Genomic DNA, 23,193 nt, shown 5'->3' with positions numbered 1-23,193 from the left:
AATGGAAGGAGCACCCGTTGGATTTCAGAGTACAACAGAATACATTCAAGGCCCCATTGCCCACTTGTAGAGCCATTGAGCATCTAAAACGATAGAGAACCCCCACAAATGACCCCATTTTGAAAACTAGACCCCTTAATGAATTCATCTAGGGGTGTACTGCGTATTGTGACCCCACAGTATTTGAATGAATCTAAGCAAAGCAGAAGGAAAAAATTAAGTTTTTAATTTTTTTGTCAATTTTGTCAATTTAAAAACATGTTTTTTTGTACAGTGTACATATGAATGAAGACGTTCACCCCAAAATGGATACCCCCGTTTGTCCCATGTTCAGAAACGCATTGTGGCCCTAATCTACTTACAGGACACATGGCTAGGCCCATAATGGAGGGAATGCCCGCTGGATTTCAGGGTACAACTGAATAAATTCCAGGCCCCATTGCCCACTTATACAAAAAAATTGACTTCCTAAAAATAATCCCCCCCCCCCCCCCCGCCATCCCCATTTTTTGGCATTCCCTAAATGTTAGATAAAAGTAATAATATTAACTGCGTTTTATGTCCAAAGACAGGGGTAATTACGGAGGCTGGTTGGGATGGGCACATGGGGCAAGAAAACCGGGTATCCCCCCCCCCCCCCTCGCTTTTTTGGCGGTATTTCATGACCTCAGCGGCAGGGATGGGGTGCAAAAAGTGGCGCTGTGAGGCTTTGTAATCTTGCTGTGGTGCAGCGGTCTCACACAGTGAGTAATTTCAGCTGCCCTGATGGATCCGATCCATCAGGGCAGCTGAATCTTTAACTTTTTTTGCACTTTTTGCAACTTTTATGCGATCGGCGCTATCGATTGGATAGAGCTGATTGCATTGCCGGGGGGGGGGGGGGGGGTCCCTGCAGCCCGGGATGACAGCTTCATGCTGTCGGCTACCTGCGGGCACCGACAGCATGGAGCTGTCATGTCCAGAGCCCGAGGGGCTTTATTCTCTGCAGGACACATGTTTTTACCTCCTCAGAGAATAAAGCCCACTTCAGGAGGACGTAAAAACACTATGGGCTGGTCGTTAAGGGGTTAAGCTGCAGTTCAGCGAGGGAGCAGGTGGTATTGCATTCTCACACCAACTCCTTATATGCATTTCTGGCATTCCTATCCTCTGAAGGGATGAACGTTCCACGAGGAGAGACTTTGTCCGGGCTCAGCTCCGGCAGTAGCAGCCCTTCTCTTCTCCATCTCGATTCTCTCCACTTCACTTCTACTCCATCCACTCCTGTCTCTTCTTCTCTCTCACTCCTCCCACTTAGGCTGCCTGTCTACGGGCGTTGTGATATCCCGCGGTGGATCTCCGCCGCCCGGGAGCAAATGCCAGCAGACTGATCCCCGCGGTGAGCCTATCTGACAGATAACATAGTAACATAGTATGTAAGGCCGAATGAAGACATTGTCCATCTAGTCCAGCCTGTCTATCCTACTGTGTTGATCCAGAGGAAGGCAAAAAACCCCAAGGCCAGAAGTCAATTAGCCCTTTTGGGGAAAAAATTCCTTCCCGATTCCCTAATGGCAATCAGACTGTTCCCTGGATCAACCCCTAATAGTTCCTACCTGCCTATAGATAGACTCACCGTGGAAAACCACGGCAATTCGCAGCATGCTGCGATTTGCGGTCCGCGAGCGGAGAATCACTATGATTCGCCTCTCGTGGACAGGGGGGCTGCGCTTTCCATAGCAATGCTATGGAAAGCGTGCACTGCGTTCCCCGCGGCCGGATTATCGCTGCGGGGAACGCAATGCAAAAACGCCCGTGGACAGGCAGCCTAACACCTTAAGTAGTACAAGGCATGTGCACACAGAAGTTAGGACAGACAATACATATAACTAGACTAGACTGATGCAATTTCCAGACACCAGACATTAAAGGGGTTGTCTTGCGGCAGCAAGTGGGGTCATACACTTCTGTATGGCCATATTAATGCACTTTGTAATGTACATCGTGCATTAAATATGAGCCATACAGAAGTTATTCACCGACCTGCTCCGTTGCTAGCGTCCCCGTCACCATGGATCCGTCTAAATTCGCTGTCTTCTGGCGTTTTTAGACGCGCTTGCGCAGTCCGGTCTTCTGCCTTGTGAATGGGGCCGCTCGTGCCGGAGAGCTGGTCTCGCGTCGTCATCGTAGCTCCGCCCCGTCACGTGTGCCGATTCCAGCCAATCAGGAGGCTGGAATCGGCAATGGACCGCACAGAGCCCCACGGTGCACCATGGGAGAAGACCCGCGGTGCATCGTGGGTGAAGATCCCGGCGGCCATCTTGGAGAAGGAAGAAAGAAGTCGTCGCAGAGCGGGGATTCGGGTAAGTAATATATATATTTTTTTTTTTAACCCATCCTTTGGGTTTGTCTCGCGCCGAACGGGGGGCCTATTGAAAAAAAAAAAAAAACGTTTCGGCTCGAGACAACCCCTTTAACTCTTCCATGCCCTGTTTTGTGTTAATACAGATAACTCTCAACAGTGACATGAGACAAACACAAAGACAAACTGGTTCAGTGCTGGAGAGGCCCCCTAACTCTGGGCCACCACATAATCACACCACAACACTTATCATTTGCATATCTGTCTGAGATGGAACTGCATGCTGAGTTCTGCAATAAAACAACTTCTTCTAGGGACAGGATTGTTTTTGACAAAAAGTATATATAATATTTTTCATCATATACATTGCAGAATATACTTTAATGTATACCTTATATACACTTATTTTGGACATAATCTAATGTTTAGGGCTAAAGCCCAGCGTCTTGTACTGCGCCTGCTCGCCAGCCGAGCAAATCGCCATAGATACGGACAGGTGAGTATGGGGTCTCTGTGGGGCTCCGGGTCTGATTCCGCTGTGATATATTGCAGTCGGAATCCAACCCGGGCCATGGGTATGAGGCCTTAATGGCAAAAGATCTTTAGTATTACCATTTTCCTATTTACTCGTTTATAAAAATGTTATAAATCTAGAATTTAAAAAAAATGAGCAAAAATATTTTTTATGTTCATTTTGTCTCCCAATAAAAGTAATCAAAAACATCATATGTATAACCAAAATGGTACCAATAAAAACTACAGCTCGTCATGCAAAAACAAGGCCTCACAGAGTGCTGTCCATGTAAAAACAAAGGAGAGTGTCTGAGTGCTGTGAAGCAAAAAAAAGTTTATTAAAAAAAAATGAGTGTTTATTGTGCAAAAGTGGAAAAACCTAAAAGAAATATAAATTTGGTATTTGTCGTAATCACAGTGACCCACAAAAAAAATTATCACGTCATTTATGCTGCACAATTAACGCTGTACAAAAAAAAAACATGGAGAAATTTATTGATGCGTTTTTTTCTCCCTGCCCTCCAAAAAAATGAAAATAAATAACTGCAATAATACATTATATGTGCCCCAACAATGGTACTAATAAAAATTACAGCTCACTGCGCAAAAAACAAGCCCTCATACGGACCTGTAAGTGGAGGCTTCTGAAAACTGGAGATCAAAATCCCCCCAAAATCGTTGCATCCTTCGGTCTAAAATAGGCCACGTCACTACGGGGTTAAGGTAGTTTGAACATGAAAAATGTTATCTTTGTAAATGGTGAGCAATAAAAACTTTGAAAGGATGGAGTTTTTTTCTGGTTCTATTTTCATTGCACCCTATTGTTCTATTTTTCAGGACTTCACGACTTGGATCATCCCGACCTAACTTTGGCCAATGAATGGTAAGAACTACACCAGTTCTACGTCACGGACCGGGGTAGTTTGGTTTAATAACAATGTTACTTTTTGGCTTGTATGCGCCATCATGCAACTTTTACTGAATGCTTTGCTTTATTGCTCTGTCCACCCTGATGCTGTAAGGGTGGACAGAGCAATAAAGCAAAACATTCAGTAAAAGAATAAAGAAGTCATGCTTTTGCCTCGTTTAGCTGCACAGTAGCCTGTACATAATATAGATGAACGTTACTGTGTTCTTTTCCCCCAAGGATATACTGCATCACGGATATAGACCCTGCCCACCGCAAGCTCAATCAGCTGCAGGCCGTCACCCGCTTCCTCCTGAAAGAAGACGAAGACCTGGAGTGTGAGTGCAGCAATAAGGGGGACAATATTACAATGGTGGCCATAGCTTAATAATTGAATCTCGTCATATGCACACAGGACAAGCGTATTATGCTGTTCTCTTTTTTTTTTTTTACCTGTACTTTTTTCAAGATAATTGGTGCTGTCACATTACTAGACTCTGCTGGTAGAGAACTTGAGGCGTCTGTCACAAGCCACATGTGATTTCTAAACCATTGGTAGGGAGCCACTGTCAGCAGGACAGTGAGTGCAGCTCTGGAGTATAATACAGGATGTAAAGGCCCATTTAGATGGGATGAGTGTCTGGTATACGATGCCTGACACTCATCCCCGCACTTACTAGCTCCTGTGCTGCTGCTAGTATCGCTGGCTCGCAGCGGGGTGGCAGGAGATTTCTCTTTCTCGCTCTCCCCTGCCCCTCTCCATAGCGGGCGTTTAGTACTGTACAGCTACTATTTACACTGAGCGATCTGTCCATCGTGCATCATTTATGCAGCATGAACAATGGACGATGAGCTGAGCAATGAGTGTTCAGTGTAAATAGCAGCCGTTCAGTAATGAATAGCCGCTGTTTTAAGTGAATGGAGAGGGGCGGGGGAGCGTGAGCAGAGAAATCTCCTCCAGCCTCCCCGCCCCCTTGCTGGCCGCTCTGTGAGCGAGCCAGCACTTCTAGCTCCCGTACAACAGCACAGAAGCGAGGACATACAGGGACAAGTGTCGGGCATCGTTTGCCCGACATTCGTCCCGTGTAAATGGGCCTTAACTCAGGATCAGTGCAGGATCCTGCAGCAGTGAGCAGGGGGTTGCACCAGATGACCCTGGAGGTTCCTTCCAACCCTACCATTCTAGGATAAGTAATGTATGTACACAGTGACTCCACCAGCAGAATAGTTAGTGCAGCTCTGGAGTATATACAGGATGTATCTCAGTGAAGCTCTGGAGTATATACAGGATGTAACTCAGGATCAGTAGAGGATAAGTAATGTATGTACACCGTAACTCCACCAGCAGAATTGTGAGTGAAGCTCTGGAGTATATACAGGATGTAACTCAGGATCAGTAGAGGATAAGTAATGTATGTACACCGTAACTCCACCAGCAGAATTGTGAGTGCAGCTCTGGAGTATAATATAGGATGTAACTCAGGATCAGTACAGGATATGTAATGTATGTACACAGTGACTCCACCAGCAGAATAGTGAGTGCTGCCCTGGAGTAAGGTGTGGTTTGTTGGAGCTCCTCAGAGAACCAGGGTGTGGTTGCAGTCCTAGCTGAAAGCTTGTTTTGGATCCCAGGATCAGAGCACGTAGCTGGGCTTCCTTTTCTATGGAGTCCTGCAACTCCCCCCCCACCCCCCGGCTTCGGTCGGAGGGGGGAAGTGCTGTGAAGGCAGCGTCAACACCATCAGCGGCGCTGGCGGCATACGTGGTTTCAGCAGCAACAACCAGGAAAGCCGGAGCAGCTAGTAAAGCTGCGAAGAGAGAGGGTCCGGGTCGCAGGCGCAGTGACATGGCCCGGCAGGTTGGTGCAGCTGCATCTGACAGCGCCGGAAGCGAGATGATGACCCGCAGTGAAACTGGCAGCCAAATGCTCGGCAAAGGAGGTAAGCCACAGTGGAGTGATCGTCGGAAAGGGGAATCTGTGGTAGAGCTGGCCTCCTGTCTGGCCACGAACATGTCGAATTATGAGCGTGCGGGGAAGGAAATCCTCCTGCAGAAGGAGAAGCTGCGGTCAGCCAGGTCACTGAAGGACCAGACCGCCACTAAAGGAAAAAGAGATGCAATCAGCAAGTCCATACAGGACTGTAAAGACTGCATACAAAGGTGCAAGGAAGAGAGGGACATGATTCTGGAGCAAAGTGGTCCCTTTAAGGAAAATTACTTAACAGTGATAGATTTTCCAAAATGGCGTCAGGACACAGTGGTCACAAGGAGGCTGATCACTCCAGCGATGGAGACAGCAGTGGTGACTGTTCTGATGAGGACACCTACCAGGATACTCTGAGGGAGCAGGCTGTCTGCTCAGGAGAGCAGACCCAGAGTGGCACTACAACCACCAGCAGCCTCCGGCCGGAGCAGGTTGCGCTGCCTGCAACCTCCGGGGATTCGGATCCGGAGGAAGATAAAAGCGATGGGGGCGCTTTGATAATGCAGCAGATATGGCTGTTGGAATCCCCCCCTAATATGAGCGGCCTCCAGTTTGGTGGTGATTTACCAGAGGAGGATGTGAAAATCAAGGCGAAAAAAGGGAAAAAAAAAGAATTTGGTGCAGGAGAAATATGTGTAAGGCCCAAAATAAAAAAGCTGCTTCTAACCCCAAGTCTTGTCCAGAGGGTCTTGGTATGAAAGGTGTGGATGTGTCTGGTGCGGCCCGTGTGTCTGATGCTCCGACGCACTCAGAGGCACGGGCTGCAGCTAGTGTTCTAAGCACAGGGGCACCTACTGTAAATATAGGCACAGGTTCTGGGGATAGTCAGGGCGTATCACAGGTTCCAGTCGCCCCTACGGGCGCGACCACAGCTGGTAGGAGTTATGCCAGTGTCGCCGCTGGAGGGGAGGGATCCTCCTTGTCTCCAGGCTCTAAAGAGGGTGTATTGCAGCAGCGCCTCCTGGGGGCTCTACGGAACGGGGAGAGTTCAATCACAGTTGGAGGAAGAGAGGTGAACCTATCTCTTTGCTCTCGGAAGGCTCCTAAGCCGTGTCTCTCTGTCCAAAGGGGGGAGACCGTATGGTCCCTACCAACACCTGGGCAGGACGCAGGTCGTAGGAATGTGGTCGGTCTTCGTTGGAGGGGCAATGATACATGCCCCCCGAGGGCGAGGGTAGTCGAGCTTCTACTGAAGATGGGCTTTAGGGCGGTTGACATCTTTGCCCTGATCCATCCCTTCGGCACGTCTGAGTTTGACATCAGTTTTGTTCGCCCAGAGGGTCTAGAACTCTTCTGGGGGAACTACGAGCTGATGAAAAGCAAGCCCGGATGGCGAGACTTTGCCGTCCAGGTGGTATCTCGCCAGAACGAAGTCAAGAAGGTGACCATTTTGACTCGTAATGAGTCGCTTTCTTGTTTTGATATAATGACGTGGCTCGGTCGATACGGAGAGGTGACTGACATGCCCAGAAAGAACAGGGACGAGCACGGCATCTGGTCCGGGGCCTGGACGTTTATGGTCAAGCTGAAATGTTCAGGTAACTCAATGGCTCACATACCATCTGCAGCCTTCCTCGGCAGGGATCGTATCCTGGCCTTTTACCATGGGCAGCCGAAGCTCTGCCACAGGTGCGGCGACCCCTCACACTTGAGCGCCGCTTGTAAGACCTTGAAGTGTGCTCTGTGTGGGGGCGTGGGTCATCTAGCTGCCTCCTGTGCGGAGATTAGGTGTAACCTGTGTGGTGATCTCGGTCACCCATTCAGTCGCTGTCCACGCTCCTTTGCCAATGCGGTGTCAGCTCCTACGGATGGGGGCCATGGTGCGGCCTCCAGGGGTGAGGGAACTAGCAGGGGTGGAGGAGCTCAGGAGCCAGGGAAGAACCGACAAAAGACGACTGCTGAGCAGAGGCATCAGGACAAACGCAGACGGAGCAGGGAGCTGACAGGAGCACCCAGGAGCAGGTGGGTCAATGGTGGCCCCTGTTCCTGAAGCAAATTTTGCGGCTGAGGCCTTGAGGGACAGCGAAGTGGACGAAGAGGACAGGAGGATCCAGAGGGAGGAGGAAAAGACCAACTCTTCAGATTCCTCCCACTATGAGAGTGTGGATGAGAAAGGAAAGAGGTGGTTAGAGAAACGGCGTAAGCTAGGTGCCACTAGGAGAAAGCGAAGGGGGGATTCAAGATCTTCTCCCACCCCGGGCCAAGTACTGGAAGGAGAAGCCTGCTCGCCTCCAGTTGGACTCTCCAATAGGTACCGGGCCCTTCAAGACATCTCTTCCTCCTCTGAGGGGGAAGCGAAGGGCAAGGTGCCTGGGGCAAAGAAAGGGTCAACGGGGAGCGCTGAGTCTCCTCCTCGTGGAGGCATAATTCCTTCCGGGGAGGGGGCTACTCTGGAGCCTGGAAGCAAGGACGACGGGGGTCAGGGGATCCCTTGCTATGGACACATCTGTGTCCAAAAAAAGAAGCAAAGGGCTTTCCTCCGACCCCGAAGAAGCGGGTGTGAGGAAGAAAGCCATCTAATTTAATCACTCATGATGGGGGCACCCACTCCGCTGACTCTGGCATCAATTAAGGTTGCCAGCATTAAGTCAGATACGGCTAGATTTGGGGCCTTTGATTTTCTCGGCTGCGTTGAAGCCGACATTTTATTTTTGCAGGAGACCAGGCTGTCTGATTTGGCAGCCATACATAAGGCAAAAAGGGAGTGGAGGTCAGGCCCTTCCTACTGGTCTCTTGCGGCCGAGCTGTATAGCGGAGTGGCGGTATTTTTTACCGCAGCGGTCGAATGCCGACGAGTAATTGAATTAGAAATGGGAAGGTGCCTGATCTCAGATGTCCTCATGAAAGGACAAGAATTGAGACTTGTAGAGATCTATGGTCCCCAGTCAAAAAAGGACAGAAAGATTCTCTTTATGAGGATCAAGCCCTACCTTTTTACCAGCCGCCAAGTTGTCTTTGGAGGTGACTTTAATACAGTCACGAGAGCCCGTCATAGGGGAGGCTCTGGAGACAGGCGGTTGACTTTTGATGGCGTCGCACTTAATAGTGTAGCTAGTGAGGCTCGTCTGGTGGATGTCCACATCTGGCACACCCCAGGCTATGAGGGATTCACCTTTTTATAGGGGTCAGAGCAGGTCTAGAATAGACAGGTTTTATTTGAAGGAGGAAGCCATCTCTTCACCAGTGTCCTTTGTTGAGGTGGAATTCTCCGACCACTGTCTGATTTTTGTTTTCTCTGAATGTTGCAGAGACCCCCCGGATGGGCAGAGGTTTGTGGAGACTGAATTCATCACTCCTGGAGGAAGCAGAGATAAGACAGTCCTTTGAGGATTTTCTGCAGAGCCAGGTACCATTACTGGATCTCTGTAGCAGTAAGTCGGAGTAGTGGGAGATGTTCAAGAGGAAGGCGGCGAGGTTCTTCCGAGAGCTCTCCAACCTCAGATGCCTGAACAGGTACCGCCTGTGCAATGGCCTGAGAAGGAAACTAGAACATCTCGTTTCGACTGGAGGTAGCCGCGAGGAGATCTCCATAGTGAAATCTTTACTCAAGACGTGCCAGTATGACAGACACGCATCCTTGGTTTTTGAAAGGGATTTCGGGAAGTACCGCTCGCCTGACCCTTGCAGAAACTGTAGGATGTTAGTGAATAGTAAAGTGGTCACTGGACTGATTGACAGTACGGGGTCCCCGAATCGATCCAGATCAGGGATTCTGGAGGTCGTCAGATCCTACTACTCACAACTCTTGTGAAAGAGGAATTTAGATTCAGAAGTGATGTTGGCTTTCCTGGCTCAAAAACTGTCCCTGAGCTGGGGGTAGACACCTCTCTTGGTGTTTTGACAGAAGAAATCAGAGAAGAGGAAGTTAGACTGGTGATTGATGGGCTCCGGCTCAAAAAGTCGCCAGGTCCGGATGGATTAACATCCGAGTATTATAAGACCTTCAAGGACCTCTTGAGTCCCCTCTTGACGGAGGTATTCAATGAGTGTCTTTCCTCGGGCACTCTGCCAAAGTCAATGAGGAGGTCGGCCTTGATCATTCTGTCAAAAGATAAAGACTCGAGCCGTATTAAGAACTGGCGTCCCATAGCGCTTCTCAATACGGACAGGAAGGTTCTGGCAAAAGTGCTGTTTAATCGGCTGGTCAAGTTTGCACCCCGGCTCTTCTCGGGGGCCCAGCATTGCTCTGTTCCAGGCTGTAGCACCTTTAGTGCTGTTCTCGGTGTCCGGGAGGCAGTGGAGCAGGGTAGGGCTGGTCACTGGGTGGGGTACTTTCTGTCCTTGGATCAGGCCAAAGCATTTGATCGGGTTAATCACGAGTACCTCTGGTCAGTCCTTGTGAGATATGGCCTGCGAGTGGGGTTTTGTTGATTGGCTGCGAACATTGTATGCAGGGGCTGAGACTTTCCCGCTTGTGAAAGGTTGGCCCAGCCGCCCTTTTGAGGTGGGGTCCGGCGTCCGTCAGGGCTGTCCTTTAAGTCCCCTGTTGTATGCGTTTGCGATAGGGTTGATTGTGGACCTATAGCAGGGGCTGGGATGGGCCAGGCGATGCTGGAGGCTATTCTGAGGGCAGTGGCATATGCCGATGATGTCACGCTCTTCGTGTCCTCGAGAGAGAGAGAGAGGAGGTGGAGTTTGTGGTGTCGGAGGTGGACCGCTACTCGGAAGCTACTGGGTCTATGGTCAACTGGGATAAGTGTGAAAGTCTCTGCTTAGGAAGGGGGGATCCTACGTTTGATCTCCCGGACACCCTTCCGGTGCCCCAAACTTCAGAAAAAGTACTTGGCATCAAATTCGTTCAGGGGGATTACCCCATGCAAAATTGGGTGGACAGGCTGGATGGTGCAACTCACAAGGTTAATCAGTGGAAGGGTTGGTCTTTGACCCTTCGGGAAAGAATTAGCCTGATCAAAACATACCTGCTCCCTTTATTCATCTACCTGGGCAGCGTATGCATTTTGCCAGAACCTCTCTGGACTCGGGTCTATAACCTGTTCTTCCTAATGTTGTGGGGGAACAGGTTGAACCTGATCAGGAGAGATGTTACATACCGCACAAGGAGATTAGGGGGGTTATCTATGGTCAACCCCCGTGGTGTTTCTTGTAAACACCTTTTTTAAGATCAACATAGGCAACCTCTGGCAAGAGAGGGCTTCTCCGTGGGTCTACTCCTGCCGGGGATGGCTTCAGCCTTTCTTTCAGGAATGGGAGACAGGAGGGCGAGTGAAGGACCTTCGCACGCAGCACGGACATCTCCCGGCTTACGCTACCTTGGTTCTGAAGGTGATACGCCGGTGGGGTCTGGGGATGTGGGAGATCAGGACTCTGACGAGGCGGCTCCTTGATGAAAGAGTCCTGTTGACCCATTTCCAGAAGCCCCTGGCGCTCAAGGACTGCCCAAGTCGGGACCTGGAGGGAGGGTTACGTTTACTGAATTCAACCCGGATCCCCTTGAAGTTTTGGGACTTGGCTTGGCGCTGCTTTCACGGGAGACTGTATGTAAGGGGTAACTTGAAGAGCAGGCCTCTGTTTGACAGGGGTTGCCCCCGTCAGGAGTGCAGCGACGTGCTGGAAAGCATGGAGCATTTCCTGGTTCAATGCCCCTTTAATACAGAGGTATACCAACGGGTAGGGGTCTCCATAGGCTGGCCTCAGCTGGCACACCTCTCCTATGCGGAGTGGGCTTATGGAGCCTTCAGAGGCTTTGGTGGCAGGGACCGCTGCACTTTATTTCTAGTTAGCCTAGTGGTCACGTTCCACATCTGGAGTGCACGGTGTTTAATCTCGACGGAGCTGAAAGTCCTCCCCGTGGATACGGTATGTAGGAACATCCTGGATGACCTGGTAAAGGTACGTTCTGTGGAGTATGAGAGGCTGGGCACATCTAAGGTTTCTCTCCTATGGAGAGGGCTTGTATTTCGTTAGGGCCGTTTTTTTTTTTTCTTAATCTTCTAGGGGCAAAGTAGGGAGAGAGGAGGGATAGGGTAGGGGCAGTTTCTATGAAGGTTCAGACTGAGGGTCAGACTAAGGACAGTCTAGGGCAAATTAGGGAAAGAATAGGGAGACCTTTTTTTTTCAAAAATGCAAGGGATAGTACATTGTGATGTCTGTGCCCGGCTTATCACCTCCAATCCCGGTGGAGGGCTGTGAGTGCACCATGAAGCTTTTTGTTTTGATTTGGGCAAGATGGAGTGAAGTAGGGCTGCAGGTGAGCCGACCTTAGGCTTTCGGGTTATGTTAATACATATCGTGTATGTCATGTATAATGGTTAATGTATGTTTATATGTATATATTTACATTTTGCGTGGTAGTTAGGTTGGGTAGGGTGTTGGGGGGAGTGGTTTCACGCCTTGAGCCGTAGCCTGGCACATCCCGAACATTGAACTCTGGGCACAGACTGGTGGAGCGGGCATGGCCCCCAGGCTGCGGCAGGCAGAGTGTTGTATAGTATGTGTATATATATATATATATATATTTAAAAAAACCACTGTGGGCAGGGACTGGTGGAGCAGGCATGGCCCCCGAGCTGCACTGGGACCCCCCCAAAAAGAAAAAATTCTTTAGTTATTTTTGTATGCCGGTTGGCTTGGTCTTTATTTTCATATTTAGTTCATTATTGGTATCTATGTTATGTTTACGTTATTGCCTAATTTTGTTTGTGATGTGGTTTCAGTGCAGTACGGCTGGACCTGTAGTTTTAGTTTTATTTTCTGGATAGCTGGATGTTCTTCTTTTAGGTATATTGTGTTATGTGTTGAGTGTGTGCGAGTGTACGGCGGGGAGGTGGGGGAGTCCAGACATGGGGTTTTCTTTTGTTTGTGGACCATGGACTCTGGGTGAAGGGCCTTATCTTTGTATACAGTTGTATTATTATTTACTATTGTTACAGTTTGGTTTCATTGTTACGTTTTATACTTTTATAATAAAAGATCTACAGGATGTAACTCAGGATCAGTAGAGGATAAGTGTTATATGTACACTGCAACTCCACCAGAATAGTGAGTGCAGCTCTGGAGTATAATACAATATAAGCAATGTATGTACACAGTGACTCTGTGATGCTGTTCTCCACTTTCAGGTGATGATGAGTTGGTGAAAGAAGTTCTCTTTGACGCGGTGGTGACAGCTCCTCTGGAAGCTTACTGGAATCATTTGTCTCTCAACATGTCCAAGTAAGTAGAAAAAGAATAGGGCCCTCTCTACACATGCTGCACTAGGTGAATGTTGCAAATTTGCAGGCAATCAACTGAGATAATTCCGACATTGACCTTTCAGGCTTTTCTGTCTCTTGGTGATGTGATTTTTAGTTGCACACAGTACATGGCAGGTATTAGGAGTCAGACACCGCTGGATCGGTGCTGACAGGACAACAGTTATTGATCAGATTATAATGGTTGTACGGCGCCAGAGCAGCAGACAGTGCTGCTATTGTCTTCTGTCATCATCTGGCAAGCTCCACTGCCAGCGTATGTATAATTTGTCTTCCATTGGCTGATAATTAATATGGCACCCAATAGAGCTTCCACAGAAGGCGTCACTCAGCTTTTCTAGACCCCTGAACTGCAAAAACGTACAGTGATATGAAAGCAGGAGATGCATCATTGCCTAAACGGGTAGATTTGCCATTCAAGAAGCTGGAAAGTTGGGTGACATCTTTTGGATCTAGAGCCGGCGCCGTTCTTCTGCCTCATGACAGATCGCCCCCTGACCCCTGTCTGTGTATTCTTCCCATATAGACAAGATAACGGGATTGAGGTCGCCTTCTTGGGAACTCGTGCTGGACTTATCCGGAAAAATCTGTATGTGGGTGCTGAACAGATGTCAAACAGGTGAGTCACAGCACATGGGTAAAACTTTTGGGGCGCTGCCGAACGAACCCCTGGAGAGTAGGAGATGAGGAGCAATGTCCAACCCAAAGAATTCAAAATGGTAAAGAGTAGACCAGGCAACATCAGATGTAATATAGAAAAATTTGCAAAACTTTATTCCTCCATATAAAGAAGACCAGCGACGTTTCGGCCACTGCTTTGGCCTTTTCCAACCCAAAGAATTCACTGAGGGTCCATATAAAACACATACTCCACTTTAAGGATTGCAGAGCGCCCTCTGGTGGCAACTATTGGGATTTGTAATGATAACATCGCTATCTTGTGTAAGCGGTAGTGCTGCATGTCAAGTTGTCCCTATGTTGATAATTTATTCTTTTTGCACAATAATTTTTATGAAATAGAGGGTAAAACTGTAACATTCTGTTGAAAAATTGCTCCCCCCCCCCCCCCCCGCTTCTTTTATCTGCTTCGCTGTGTGATGCCTGTTACATGAGATTTTTTATTTCTTTTTGCACTCCAGGAAATTTTTGCGCTACGAGGAAAAGGAGAGTATTTTCACTATGGACCATTTCCCACTATGGTACAGAAGAGCTGCAGAGCACCCTCCAGGCAGCTTTGTGTATCATGTGCCAACAGACGACAATCCAGGTAGGGTCTTGTGGGTAATCGGAGGGCTGTTGCTCAATCAGCTGCTGTTGATGAGGCCGATACGGATCAGCGCTGCATCCTCAATGCTTCGATTATATCTGTCATGTGTTCTTAATTTCGTTATAAGGAGTAAGGAGTGTTAGATTGTAGTTTTTCCTGGCGGTCTGTGGGTGGCAAAGTGGAAACTTGGGAGTTTTGAAAGAACAGCTGCTCCATCTGCAGGCAGCATGCTGTACTGCACTTAAATCTCAGTGTCTACTTCTGCAAATTGCGATTTGAACATTTATTTATTTTCTCTTAAGATGTTCACGATTATTTTATGTAATATTTGCTAGGATCATTTTGTGTTTTGGATAGAATTTTTCCTTTAAATCTGGATGTATTATCGCAGGTTGGGATATTAAAGGGATGACTGCTTTCTCTACTGAATGGCCCTTTTATTATAAGCCCCCTATCTATTAGTCAATTGGAGCTCCTTTGTCCTTCAGAGCTGCAGCAATTCATTGCGGTGTAGATTCCACAAGGTGATGGAATGTCAGATTATCGGCCCCTGCGGACAAGCAGCTTCTTGTAGTTGCCGCAGATTAGATGGCAGTGCTGACATGTTGTGACCAGCTGACAGGAAGGGGTCATCGATTCATGCTGCTTGCACCAAATTCTGACACTCTATCAGCACGGTGCAGCAGAAATCTGACCAGGAGATGTTTTCCCGCTGCTCAGTGATACAAGTTTCGCGCTCTTTTGCCCGCTGGGGTCTCACCTTTGTGTTTCTCTTAAACACAATGGTGCTGGAACTGGTCATCTGCTGTTATACCCCATCCGTGCTAAGGAACAGCGAGTTGTACGTTCGGATGTTAGTTGAAACAGCAGCGTTCTATTCAGCTGAATGTGCACCTGATGGTCAGAATGATTCCTGACATCCTCCTGACCCCTTTCAGTGTCGAGTTGTTTCTGTTAACAGGATCCCCTTTCACTGGATATTTTTCCTTGATCATGCCATTCTCTGTATACTCTCCACACTGTTACATGAGAAAATCCCATGCGGCTGGCAGTGAGACCCCGGCTAGTCTAGCACCGATGGCCTCATTGGAAGTCGCTTAGATTGCTGGATTTTCCCATCTAATGTGGATACCCAATCAAACTGATCCACTGAAAACTTGTCATGTGATTTTATGCTGTACTCCAGGGTCACAGGAATCATTTCCATGCAGGGAAGTGCCAATCGTGAGAGGGCCGAGAGTTTAATAAAGGGGCCACTTAGTGTATGGTCTTATTATTTGTGTATAAAAGAGCGGGTTTCCCCTATTTGGCACTGAGTACTGTGGATGCCAACCTCGTTGCATAGGAGTTACTGGGGGAGATGGAAGACCCCCTGCAGTCAATTTGTGTGCAGGAGGTAGTCCCGGCACTCAGTAACATTAATGACAAGGTCAGGCAGTCACAACTTTCCGTTCATTAGTATAAGGACTGTTTTCTGTAGTCCCCATTAATACATGGAGTCAGCAACTGCACAGGTAAGCCACCAATACGGTAACCTATCCGTAGCAGAATGTCACATTTTGTGTTGAGTTCCCTTTTAATTGCGGTCATTTTTCTCCCCTCTCTATATAACTGTCTCTTTGTTCCTCTATACGGGGTGAACTGACGCTCTCCGTACATCAGAGAAGGTTATATTTCCGTTCTGTTTTCTGTCACCTCCCTCACTTCCCTCTTACAGATCATAATCCTAGGGACAACGACGTCGCCGAGCCCGCCATCCAGCCACGCGGGTGGGAAGAGCGAACTCCTGAGGGTACCGGAATATCACTTCTGAGCCCCATTCAGTGGCCCTTAGCGCCATCTATACTCATTCAGACCCTAACGCTGCCATTTTCATTACCCCCCCCCCCCCCCCCATTTTGCTATACATCCCACTCATAGGCGACACCAGCCCTGCTAGTTCTGCCCATTTTAAAATACATCATTGCAATGTCATCATCATGGCTGCGCTCCGGCAGGTCACATGAAATAACACGCGTACGTTGTTGCCTTTCGAGCTTCGCTCCTAATTAAAATTGATTATTTTCATTAGAAACCTTGTCCTAGATTTCCGATAGCCCGAGGCCGTCAATATGTCTTGTTAACTAGTCTGGTTATGAGGACAACAATGGCTGACGAGCACATCTCCTACCAAGGCTGGACTGAGGAGACCAACAAAACCCACTAAATTGTTGCCAGATAAGGGGAAGCAGAGAAAAAGCTCCCTGATCTCTAATTCAAGCTCTTATGGGTATGAGCACCTCAGTTCTAAGTGCAGGGACTTAAGCAATAAATGTAAAAATACAGGGCTCTACAGCCTCCCAAAGCCAGTTTCTTCACGGTACATTAACATGTTTGTCCTGGATAGGAAGGGGTTACTGCGGGATGACATATATTTACGGCATATGGATAGTGCAGGCACAGCAGCTGAGCCTGCAGTATCTGCAGCTGGAGCCAGCTGTGACTGACTGTCAGCATCCTGCTGCAACGGCGATACCAGTTCCTGCCATTATTCCCTTACGTGCCATAATTAACGTTGACCATGACATGTACAGAGTTAACAGAGGAAGGGAGCTCTCTCTGTGGCGTCATTGGCCATAAAATCAGGAGGGCCAATGGTTTACCATGGCTTCATCGTACATGAATAGCAATAATACACTGTAGTACAGATGTACTGCAGTGCATTTTCTGAGTGATCATAAGATGGCAGGTTCAATTCCCCTACAGGGGCATAGAAAAAGGTGAAGAAAAACTAAAAATAATTTTAAAAAATTCAAGTAATTTGTGCAGATTTTGCCTTTTCGTTGTTTTAAAAAAATTAAGTTTGGTATCACTGTATCTATAACAACCCGAACACACTTTTTTCCTGCACTGCAAACACTATTCAAAGAAAAGAAAGGACTCTAAATACTTTTTTTGCTTGTTTTGACTTCCATAAAAAAACACAATAAAACACAATAAAAGTGATCAAAAAATTCACATATACTCCAAAAAGTTACCAATAAAAACGATAGCTCATCCCACGAAAAACAAGCCCTCACATGAAGAAACAAAGTTATGGGTGTTTGAAGGCAGCAATGCAGGAAAAAAGGGGGGTTTTATTGTAAAAAGTGGAAAAACCATGAAAAGATGATTGTTGTGTCATCACAATCCTACCGATCCGCACTCCCCTAAGAAAAATTTGTAAAAGTTCTAAAATACATTATATGTTCCCCAAAATGGTATCAATAAAATCCACCTCTCATTGCACAATGAACAAGCCCTGCGGCCATGTCAATAGAAAAATAATAAAGTGATGGCTTTTGAAAAGTGGAGATGAAAATTCCCCCCAAAACGTTATTGCATCCTTAAATACCAAATGAGGCTGCGTCATTGAAGGAGTTTTTCATTACTAATTTCACAACCACTGACCAGGACATGTGACTACTGCAGCCAATCACTGGCCACAGCAGTGATATTTTATAGCCAGTGATTGGCTGCAGCAGTCACATGTCCTGGTAAGTAGCAACCAGGAAGTACAGAGTGATTGTGGAGCAATTTTAAGTCAGGGTTTAAAATACTGTACTCTGACACGTTTTGTACTAGCCCTCAGATCAGACACTGCTGTGGACTAGTACAGCAGAAAATGCGTCAGAATTTCCATTAGTCTAACAATATAGGACTCGTTTCAAACAGATTTGGAGTGTTGGCCCTTGAAGAAAAATCAGCATTTTCAAGTTGTAGCCTAAGCTGCAGTAGGATTTCCCTTTTCCTGTGTAACAAGCTATTATTCCGCCCCTGCATGCTACCTTGGTGCTGTCGGAATCCTTTTTGACTCTATAAAATCAGATTCTGAGCCAGACGAGATGTTTTTGAAACTTTTTGCAGTTTTGCATTGCATACTGGGAGATGTAGCTTTATCCTGTACATGCTTTTACCATATTTGTTTCCATTCCCGGTTATTAGTCATTTCTGGCTTTTTGAGGAGTCTTTACAGCTGCTGACGGTGAACAAGCCTTTTACGTGGCGGTAATTGGGGCCCGTCACGCTTCTCAAAATGCTTCCTTTGAAGAAAACACATGCAAACATAAATCCGCTTTCAGCTACAGCTCAGCAGAAGAAGCTGCCACTTACACGTTTATTACAACCTGCAATGTTTTCCAGACCTAATTACATCACTTTACGCGGGGAGGACGGGCGGTGAGTGGGAAAATAGGTATTTTTTAAAAATTCTAAAAATTTGCTTAGTTTTTGGATGAATAACAAGGAGAGGACATGCGCTATGGGGCAATCTCTAGCAGAGTGTCAGATCCCTCACCTGCTGTCTTTGGAATTTTTGTAACTTCTTGCTACACTTGCATACAGTTGGGATTTTGTTGGACTACATTCAGGTTTATAATTACCCAATTATACCAAACAGGTGGTAATGATCATCATTAGAGATGAGCGAGCACGCTCGGATAAGGCAGTTACTTGAGCGAGCATCGCTCTTCTTGAGTAACTGCATTCTCATGCGAGCAGGCTCGGGGAAGGGGGGGGGGGTGCCAAGCTCCTCCAAAAACTGTGTGCAAGTGTCCCTAAAAGAACTGATGCTGAAGGGGAAGGCGTCACACCAAAAACCAATGGGATTTACATATCTCTTTTCTTCAGTCACTTTGCACTTTGTTAATTGACAGAAAAAAACTATTAGCCCATCTATTTCTTGAAGTGTTCTTACTCTCTTTTTTTCCACACCTGCCTAAAACTTTTGCACAGTACTATGTCTAATAGATGCTACTTTCACCTCCTATTTCCATATTTTCCTCCTGCGCCACCACATCCGGGAGTTGAGTTTTCCGGAAAGTGTCCACATGCTCGGCTGTTTCTGTGACTCTCATAGAAGTGAAGGGAGAGAACGGAGCACGTGTCACCATCTCTCCATTCATTCTACACCTGGATGCAGCACCTGGCCGTCGTCTCACCAGGGTGGCACAAGGGGTCTGAACACCCCTATTCTAGAGATTGGTCTGGGTCTTAGAGGTGGGACTTGGATCTTTCTGGTCTCCCTGAACCCCGTTGTCGCTCATGGCGAGGTGATTGCGGAGCACTACATTCAGGCGTACAATGAATGGAGAAATGGCTGCGCAGGTGTTCTGCTCTCCCTCCACTTCTTAGTCACACAGATGGCCAGTTCTCCATTCACCTACCGCCTGGATGCAGCGTCCAGCAACTCACTCCCAAAATGGGACAGGTATAGGGCAACCCCATTCTGGAGATAAAGGAGCAGCCCCCATCTATCAGACATTTATGGCATTTTCTGTTGATAAGCCATAAATACCTGAAGTGGTAATAGTCCATTAATAATGGTTAAGGGAAACTGTCAACATGCTGCTGCTGACAGATCTGGTGTTCTCTGACCCTCTTTAGTACTTTGCGTGAATAGGTTTGTCATATATAAATGGCTCATGGTTCTGATTTGCTCATAAATAGTGTTCATACATTATTAGCACCATATAGATATGGTACCGATGATGTGCAAGCTCTGATATATTCAGACTCTATGGAGGACGAATGATCACTTCTATGATTATTCGTCCCCCAACGACTTTCATCATGCTTGACAGCACACTGCCATTTATATGGTAAGATGTGCAGCAGGCAACAATGATTGGCCACAACTACTGTTCCCAACTATGGGTCATGTGACCACAGGTAAAGTTCAGAAGAACCCTATCGTCAAGCCACGAGTGTCATGATATGACAAGGGAATCTGGCTTACTAAGCATGACTTTGGCACAATATCATCTGCTGACCACATATATCACCTTGAACAATATGCTGCAATAATCGCCCTCAGTATATCTTCCATATAACATACAGTTATCGTACCACGCAGAATCTGGGCCTGGACCGTCACCACCCTGCCGGCTTCACCCATGTTATAATACACAAGCCATGCTGATTTATGTATGAACCCCGGTACATAATATCGCTATAAAGGCCAGGGAGCTGTGGAGTCATCATTATTATAAGAACTTGTGTATTATAAGGGAGACACTATCTCCACCTGTTGGTTGTGATGGGTATTACCATTCTCTTTGATGCTGTTATATTCATATAACTGACAGTGGAGGATAAGCTGTCCCATTATCATATCACTAGCTGTCTAATCCTGAACCCCTCCATGCTGGATGAGGTGGGCATAACATGGGGAGAATTGTGGTGGGTGGGGTGTTTTATAACTTAAAGTAATAGTAATTTTAATGTTAAAATGCATTACTAGTATATTACTAGTACATTACTAGCATTACTGTATATACATTAATAGTATATAATCTGTATAAGGCACCAATTCTTTTTAATGTTGAATTGACTGACAGGTTCATCTTTTATATAGCAGTAGAGTCATTATCTGTAATGCTGAGGCAATATGGCGACATTTGGTCACATGTGACATGTAGCAAAGATTTCATGATTTTAGTTTTGTTATGTGACTTGTGCTTGACCAAATGTACCCTCAACCCAAAGTAGATCTGTCAGGTCTCTCATTTGAGGGTGGTAAATGATAGAGGTGGAGACGCTGAGCTCGGGGGTATATAGTTTTCTATTAATTGGTTCAGTACTTTCATATAAAACACGGTTTACTGCTATCAGGGCTCATAGAGAAACCCTCTGAGTCCTCCTGACCCCTCCCACAAATAGAGCCTGTGAGTCCTCCTGACCCCTCCCACAAATAGAGCCTGTGAGTCCTCCTGACCCCTCCCACAAATAGAGCCTGTGAGTCCTCCTGACCCCTCCCACAAATAGAGCCTGTGAGTCCTCCTGACCCCTCCCACAAATAGAGCCTGTGAGTCCTCCTGACCCCTCCCACAAATAGAGCCTGTGAGTCCTCCTGACCCCTCCCACAAATAGAGCCTGTGAGTCCTCCTGACCCCTCCCACAAATAGAGGCTGTGAGTCCTCCTGACCCCTCCCACAAATAGAGGCTGTGAGTCCTCCTGACCCCTCCCACAAATAGAGCCTGTGAGTCCTGCTGACCCTGCCCACTCATAGAGAGACTGTGAGACCTATTGACACTTCCCACTCATAAAGCTTGAGTCCTGCCTGCCCTGCTCACTCATAGAGAGAGCCTGTGAATCCTGCCTGCCTTGCCCACTAATAGAGAAATCTTGTGGGTCCTGTTGACTCTACTCGCTCATAATGAAAGCCTGTGAGATCTGCTGACTCCACCAAGTCATAGAAAAAGCCTGTGAGTCCTGCTGACCCGGCTCACTCAGACCTTGTGAGGTTTACTGACTTCAACTATTCATAGAGAAAGCCTATGAATCCTGCTGACCCTATCAACACAGTGTTTGACATGTCTGCCTGCAAACAAATTAAAACAAAAACAGCTGTCAATCACTGCATGTGGGTGGAAAAGCAGAGACCAGAGATTGGAGCTCCAGGAAGGTAATTCGCTCTTCCCAGAATCCCCTAGGAATATGCAAAGAGTCACTATTAGTGGGACGATTGCTGGGTGTAGCCGGGTCGAGCTCCTTGGAGGACATCACCAGACCAGGAATTGGAGCTCCAGGAAGCTCATTTGCATATTACCTGTGCATTCTGGAAAGAGCAAAGAGTCACTTAATAGCATCTTATAGGTTATATATCATTACAAGAGTTCTTGACTTTTAGAACTTCGTAAATGGACATAAACATGGAAGGGTCATGGAAGCCATATGGTGAGCTGCAATGCATGCTATATGTTTACAGACCTCCTGGAGGAAAAGTCAAACTTCACCTACCAGAAATGCAAGATTATGTCTCTATTGGAGGAAAAGGTGCAGAGTCTTCAGGAGAGAATCGCTACATTAAAACTCATTAAGAAATAGCAGAAGAAAGTCTTCAAAATGTTGAAAAGCAAAAAAGAAATGTCCAGTGTACCTGCAGAAGCAGAGGAATGGAAGCATGTGACCCAAAGAGACAGGAGAATCAGGAGTCAACCAGCTCCTGTACTGCTCGGGAACTAGTACCAGGTTCTCGCGCAGGAGAACAACCAAGAGGTATAGCAAGAAATGACTTTGCCCACAAAGAACAGTCTAATAAACACCCAGAATCCTCTTGGATAGAGAAAAAGAAGTGTTGTGAAGAAGAAAAGGAGAGTAGTGGTTGTGGGGGATTCCCTATTGAGAGGAACAGAAGCCGCTGTCTGCAGACCTGACATAATGTAATGAGAGGTGTGCTGTCTTCCAGGTGCACAAATCAAAGATGGATCTGATAGGCTATCAAGACTCTTCAGTTCTACAGACAACTACTCATTCCTACTAATACATGTAGGCACAAATGACCCTGCAAAAAAACCCTTACAACTATCTGTAGAGGCTCTAAAGACCTCAGTAGGAAAGCTAAGGAACTAGGAGCACAAGTTGTCTTCTCATCTATCCTACCAGTGGATAGCCATGGAATAAGGAGATGGAACAGGATTCTAGAAGTGAACAAGTGGCTACGTCAATAGTGCAGTCAGCAAAGCTTTATATTTCTAGAGCATGGAGTGAACTATATTCCTCATATCTAAAGAGGAATATAATGCAATCTGCAGAAACTATAGGGCAAGTGTCAGAAAAGCTAATAATGAATTGATGCTTGCAAGAGAGGCCAAAAGCAAAAAAAGGATTTGGGGGGTAAAAAGTAAAAGAAAAGATGCTATAGGATCTTTACAGGATGAAAATGGTGAATTGGTTAAAAATGATGTTGAGAAGGCCGAACTGTATAAATCCTATTTTGTATCTCATTTCTCTTAGAAAGTAGATGGAACATCAGCTGATCTTACCTGCGCTATTGGGGAAATGCAAAAATGTAGGTTATCTATAAACAGAGAGATGGTGAGGGAACACTTAGGCTTGGTTCACACAGGGCGGATTTGCCATGGAAATTCTGTGTTGAATTTCACTGTGGCGAATATGCCTGCGGCCGCTAATCCCGGGTTTAGCCAGCCATGTGGACAAGATTTGTCAAA

The 23,193-nt window shown here is 46.9% G+C and overlaps 1 protein-coding gene across 2 annotated transcripts in view; it reads left to right on the top strand.

Moving 5' to 3' along the window:
• Positions 1-23,193, top strand: part of CACNA2D4 (calcium voltage-gated channel auxiliary subunit alpha2delta 4) — a 251,480-nt gene that overhangs the window by 107,514 nt on the left and 120,773 nt on the right. For both annotated transcript variants that reach the window (XM_066590961.1, XM_066590960.1), the window contains exons 21-25: positions 3,692-3,737; positions 4,002-4,099; positions 12,825-12,918; positions 13,483-13,575; positions 14,096-14,223. In XM_066590961.1, coding sequence (XP_066447058.1) covers positions 3,692-3,737; positions 4,002-4,099; positions 12,825-12,918; positions 13,483-13,575; positions 14,096-14,223 — 459 coding nt within the window. The remainder of the gene's footprint in view (positions 1-3,691; positions 3,738-4,001; positions 4,100-12,824; positions 12,919-13,482; positions 13,576-14,095; positions 14,224-23,193) is intronic.

This window comes from Eleutherodactylus coqui, chromosome 2, assembly GCF_035609145.1.
Source record: "Eleutherodactylus coqui strain aEleCoq1 chromosome 2, aEleCoq1.hap1, whole genome shotgun sequence".
NCBI classification, from domain to species: domain Eukaryota; kingdom Metazoa; phylum Chordata; class Amphibia; order Anura; family Eleutherodactylidae; genus Eleutherodactylus; species Eleutherodactylus coqui.
This window is presented reverse-complemented; position numbering and strand designations above follow the sequence as displayed.